Raw genomic sequence first — 5,654 nt, 5'->3', positions numbered from 1 at the left:
CCTCACTTACTAGGAAATAATGCGCCTTGTACAATTTACACATGAGGAGCACAGCCACCAGTGTCACACATTTTTAAACACCTTGGTTTGAACACGTGAGAATTGAAACCTCCTGCATCTTAAAAAAAAGGTTTATGAAATTTAAAAGCATTAAAACATGTTTATTGCATTGACATTTAGTTTGGATATATGCATATTATTTATTAATCAGAATTGGAATCGAAGCCCCGCGCTCCAGAGTAGTCCGGTCCCCCATTGGAACCTCCCATTACGAAGGACAGAAGAATTTACACCACAGGGATGTGAAGGGCTAGAGCGACACCACTTGGCACCAACGCCAATGGGCGGGTTTTCAAATTTCAGAACGGCTCTGTCAAGAATGCGTTCTACACTGTTTCTGTCTCTATCGTTCCATTGCGTTATAAAGTCCCTAGAAGGCGGGTTGGGACAGCATGGCCGAGAGAGACGGAGCATCGGGATTGGTCATCTCGGCAGGAGGCGCCACCTATCAGGGACAGGAGGAGGCAGGACCACGCGTGCGCGGCCGCTCGGGCTTGTGCAAGGCTTTTTTGGGGTTGCACGCAAGAGACGAAGAGAACCCCCATGAAGTAAGTGAGCGGGCGGGGGTAGGGAGGTTTTGGTTTGGTATGGCGTGTGGAGGTTTGGGAGAACGAGCGGGGCTTCCCTTGGAATCAGCGCTCGGCCTTATAGATCGTTTTTCCGAGAGCCGAGATCCAGCCTGAAACGTGTGACTCCCTGACACGGAAGAGCACGTCTGGATTTGCACCAGATCGCTAGGACCACATACACTGGCGCGAATTGCTGGGACACCCTGCAGGGTGGTGAGGGTGCATGTGAAGTCTGTCCTGAACTCACACGGCTTTTGTTTCTCTCTCTTTCTGTAGTCCACTAACCAAAGTGAAGCTTATCAACGAGCTGAATGAGCGCGAAGCGCAGCTTGGTGTACAAGATAAGGTCTCCTGGCATGCTGAGTACAGCGACAGTGCCTGGGTGTTTGTGGGTGGGTGTCAAGCACAGAAGCAGCCTCCGATGCACAATCCCTGAAAGTATAGCAGTTTGTGCGACTTCTGCTGAGAACTGTACTTATTTCCTCCTCCCCTTTTTTGCTTCTAGGTGGTCTTCCCTATGAGCTGACGGAAGGCGACATTATTTGTGTGTTTTCACAGTAAGTGAAAAATTGATATCTGATGTTGGAAGCCGAGAAACTTGTTTATTTAGGATTTTAAAGATGCAATTTTCAGTTAACACTTAATTCCCAAAGCAGCTAACTTTTTAAAAACATCTTACAAAATTACTTTTAAAACTGTTTTGTTTTTTAATAAATTCTATTTTTGCATTTTGTATTTTACATAAAAACATAAACAAATGAATTAAATATATAATGTTACCCAGTGTGGCAGTTAACATTCATGGATACAAATTTTGAAGCAGGGGTACACTCTTCTCACCTCTCTGCCTTGAGAAATTAAACCCTACATCAGCATTTGTGTTTTCTTAATATTTCTTGGCCTGACTTGTATCCTTCCATGTTTTCAGTGTGAAGCCTAAGTTATGTTGGTCTCTGTATTTCTTTTCAGGTATGGGGAAATTGTGAACATAAATCTGGTACGTGATAAAAAGACAGGGAAATCCAAAGGTTTCTGTTTCATTTGCTATGAAGATCAGCGAAGCACCATTCTTGCGGTTGATAATTTTAATGGAATAAAGGTGGGTTTGGCAATTGGAGACATAAAGTGTCTAGAATTCCTCTCTGTTGTACTTAGCTACTAGAGTCAGGCTGTGAAAAGTCCTCACTCTGGAAGATGCATTGAGTCACCAGACTCTTCTAGGAAGGGTTTGCAGAAATTGAGCATTTTCAATAGCCCTCAAAAGGACTAGTCATAGTATTTCATCAGGCATCTTAACATTCTATGAGTTTAGTTCTTATTTTGCTCCAGGCTTATGTCTTGTGGTGCCACTTCTGCCTAACTCTAAAGAAGAGGAGGATAAGAAGGTTGCCAGCTTAGATGTGTTTGTTCCATAATTGTAATGATTCTCTGTTCACAGATTAAAGGAAGGACAATTCGTGTGGACCATGTGGCTAATTATCGCCCACCGAAAGACTCTGAGGATATTGATGATGTAACAAAAGCTCTCAGAGAAAGAGGATGTGGTGCTAAAACACCTCCAAGTTCACCAGAGTCTTCAAAAGATAGTGAGGTGGTAGTAAAGAAACACAAAAAAGGTAACATCTATGTGTGTGTCTGAAAATTGTAAGTCTGTTTGAAACTCCCAAGTCTAGAAATATGAGCCAGCTTTTGATTCCTATAAATGACTAGTGTGCAAGGCAGTGAGAAAGCATGCTGGAAAGTCCAAACTTATGTCATCTTCCCTGCCTTTCTTTAGTTATAGAATGCCTTTTACCTGACTAGTTGTCAAATATCTGCTAGGATTGTCTAGCCTTTGTTTAACGGGTGGTTTGAGGAGGTGTGGGTGAAGGAACTGAAACAGATGGCTAGTCTTTATGTGTATTTCTCTTAAACTGTTGCCTTTGATCCTTACAATGTATAATGCAAGGTCAGCAGTAGGGCAGAACTGATACCAAGATTAAAAAGAGCCAACTGAATTTGGGGAAAGATGGGTTCTAGAAATGTTTCGTGTCCAAGTGTCTTGGGAATGTTAGGGCATATGACACACTAGGAAGAAGAGTTTTTCAGGAGAGAGCAGAAATAATGATGAACTTTAGTAGGGATGTGACAAACCTTTTTGACCTCTGTGTCATCTGTTCATCTAAAGAGAAAAGCAAGAAGAAGAAGAAAGAGAAGAGAGAGCACCGAAAATGTGCGAAAGAGAAACAGCTTGCAGACTCTCCTCCTTCTAAAACCAGGATCAAAGTGGAGAAGGAAGACCCAGGGTATGAATGGCATGCCAGTGCAAGTCAGCAGACCTGGAGTAGCACATCTGGGCACAAACATGCAAGCTTGGCACAACATGAACAGGATAAATATGAGCATGTGAGAGTGAGGTCTCGAGACAGAGCCACAGACAGGGACAGGCAAGAACAGAGAACAACCCACAGTGAAAAGCACAAGAAGGTAGATACTCCCAAAGAAAGGCCCCAAGCAACAGAAAGCAGAAGATCCTGGGAGTGATGGGGGAGAAGAAAAGCCCTGCAAGGAGGAGTCTTCAAGCCACCACAGACCCACCTGACCCTGTGACATGCAGGGAGCCCTGAATCCTTAGTGGAGTGAATGTTGTGTGCTGTTGTTGGCCTCTGTTTTTAAGTAACTTTTTATTGGGTTTTAGAAATAGAAATAATGAATTTTGCAAATAAATAGACCAAGTCTTCACATGTCATTTGTATATCACAATCTTGCACCTATTATTTCTCCACTAATCCCAATATCACATCACCCATATTTTTATGAGCAAGGGAGAATTAAACAATTTGAGCACTGGGAATTCACATTGCAAGATTCCTATACCAATAATCAACCTATATTTGGTAACCAAATAAAATTAACAGCTTTACAAATCTCACATTTTTTCCTGGAAACAATGAAAACACATAATAACGTCCATTGAATAAGCTGGACCTAGGACCAGAACCTTTTGCAGATTTTGTCCAAATCCAGAAAGTTGTAAGTGTGAATGGATTTGTAAGCCAATGTAAAGAGCAGAGATGTATTTAAAAACAAAACAAAAACAAAACATTGCTTTTATAGGACACCATTTATTTCCAAGTTCTCTAAGGTGCCCTACTAAGCTCGCTTATTGCCAGACATTAGGCCTGTCATGTTGCTGAATTAGCATGTGTTGTCATAGCTGTTTAGATTTGAGAGTCCCCATCCTCCAACAATTGGGCAAAGGTACAGCAAAGATTTTTTTTAATGTGTGGTCTGCCTGCTTGTTAAGTTTCCTTTGTCATTTGGACATATGGATTGGTGGTTAACATTTGAAATAATAATAATAATAATAATAATAATAATAATAATAATAATAATAATAAAATAATAATAATTTGGAACAAATATAATTTTAGTTGCAATCAGCTGGCCCATAAAATTTTATAATATGCACCATCATTTATTTGTTTGCTGGAGCCTGGATAGCTCAGTCGGTTAGAGCATGGTGCTGATAACACCAAGGTTGCAGGTTTAATCTCTGTATAAGACACCTGCTTATTCATGTGATGAAAGGGGGTTGGGCTAGATGATCCTCAGGGTTGCTTCCAAGTCTTCAGTTCTCTGATTCTCTTGATTGTTATTCTTATAGTTTACTCTTTACGTTTAGTGGTACTGGAGTGCCCTCTACTGTTGAAAGAGGACATAAACCATGCTGTATCTTTTAGGTTTAAGTTAATTCAACTGCTTTTTCAAACTTGTGACATACCGTATGTAGCTTTATTATAGAAGTAACTGAACTGCAGAATTATAGCAAAACTGTGCAAAGCTTAGACTGGTGAAGGACACTACTGATTATTTGCCAAAATAAGTACAGGTATTAATATAATTACTTCAAATGTAAAGGGGCTAGGAAGGCCAATAAAATGCTCAGAATGGCAACTTATTTGTTCAAAATGGACATATAGTCTTTTTGCAAAAAACACATAAAACAGATTTTTAAAAAATACATTGATTCTTTTATGTTCCAATTAAAATCACCATCGGTTATTAACTCATTCGACGATTTTCCCCCCATTTTGGCCATAGGGTTCCCCCATTGTGATACTGTGTTCCATTAAAAATGCATTCAACAAAAATAAACCTTCCATTTACACCTTTCAGTACTTCTGTAGACAGAAAATTAAGTCATGAATGTATTAATAGGGCCACCCCTCTAGCTTTACTGGAGACACTTGCTATGAACCTGTATTGAGACCGAACTTTTGTGTTTATTGTCAAATACAGTTGACTGGAAACGAAGACCAAGGGTGATAAACCTGATACTGTACAGTACCAGTTTCTGAGAAAGGTTGTTCTCAAAACAGATTTAGTCAAGGAAAGGCATTCGAGATCTGACATAAATGTTTCCCCACAGAAGTCTGCCATGCGGGTCTTGCTGTTTTGTTCGTGCTCTACACAATTCTTGAGGTTTTAAATGTGAAAATGAAAGGAGTTGCTTTGATAAAAACACTGCAAAGGCCTAGAAAGGCCTTTCTTCTGTTGTGTAGATAGGTGGTTTGTTCCTTCCCAAATATCTGTAGTGATTATGTCCTCCTATACAGTATTTAATATGACCATCATCCTCTCATGCTGGCTAACAGGCAAGAGTGAAATCGCAAGAACCTACTGTAGTCCTAATCGCTACGCCACACACGGGTGTAGCCTTTTCCCACGTGCCAGGCACTCAACCCGCCCTGGCAGCCTCGACCCCTCCATTGTCTCTCCCGCTCATCTGTCAGGAATCCTGGCCAAGGGAAGGGGGCGGGGCGGATGGGCGTGACATCGAGCGCGCTGCATGGGCGGGGCAGGCCCCCCGCCGCCGCCGCTTTGCCATTGGCCGGATTTTATCCCGCCCCTTGAAAAACGCCCGCTTCACTTGTCCAGTCATAAGCTATGGGACTGTCTTGCGCATTTTATATCACGCGGGTAGCGAAATCCTTACTCCGCCCCCTCCCTCTCGCTTTTTGGCCTTTGCCGGTTGCCGTCGCC

At 41.8% G+C, this 5,654-nt stretch overlaps 1 protein-coding gene across 1 annotated transcript; it reads left to right on the top strand.

Moving 5' to 3' along the window:
- Window positions 1-510: 510 nt before the first annotated feature.
- On the top strand, window positions 511-3,368 carry RBMX2 (RNA binding motif protein X-linked 2). Its single transcript, XM_035123187.3, has 6 exons — window positions 511-608; window positions 906-1,021; window positions 1,135-1,186; window positions 1,599-1,728; window positions 2,068-2,245; window positions 2,797-3,368. Exons 1-6 carry the CDS (start codon window positions 604-606, stop codon window positions 3,150-3,152), a joined length of 837 nt encoding a protein of 278 aa, XP_034979078.2. The 5' UTR covers window positions 511-603; the 3' UTR covers window positions 3,153-3,368.
- The last annotated feature ends 2,286 nt before the right edge of the window (window positions 3,369-5,654 follow it).

The sequence above is a fragment of the Zootoca vivipara genome, chromosome Z2 (assembly GCF_965207765.1).
Source record: "Zootoca vivipara chromosome Z2, rZooViv2.hap1.1, whole genome shotgun sequence".
Taxonomy (NCBI): Eukaryota; Metazoa; Chordata; class Lepidosauria; order Squamata; family Lacertidae; genus Zootoca; species Zootoca vivipara.
This window is presented reverse-complemented; position numbering and strand designations above follow the sequence as displayed.

Bases quoted from the DNA above. Each gene is read 5' to 3' on its own strand.
- RBMX2 (XM_035123187.3), top strand. The intron at 1,022-1,134 runs GTGGGTGTCAAG...TTTTGCTTCTAG, and splicing joins CAGTGCCTGGGTGTTTGTGG to GTGGTCTTCCCTATGAGCTG. The intron at 1,187-1,598 runs GTAAGTGAAAAA...ATTTCTTTTCAG, and splicing joins ATTATTTGTGTGTTTTCACA to GTATGGGGAAATTGTGAACA.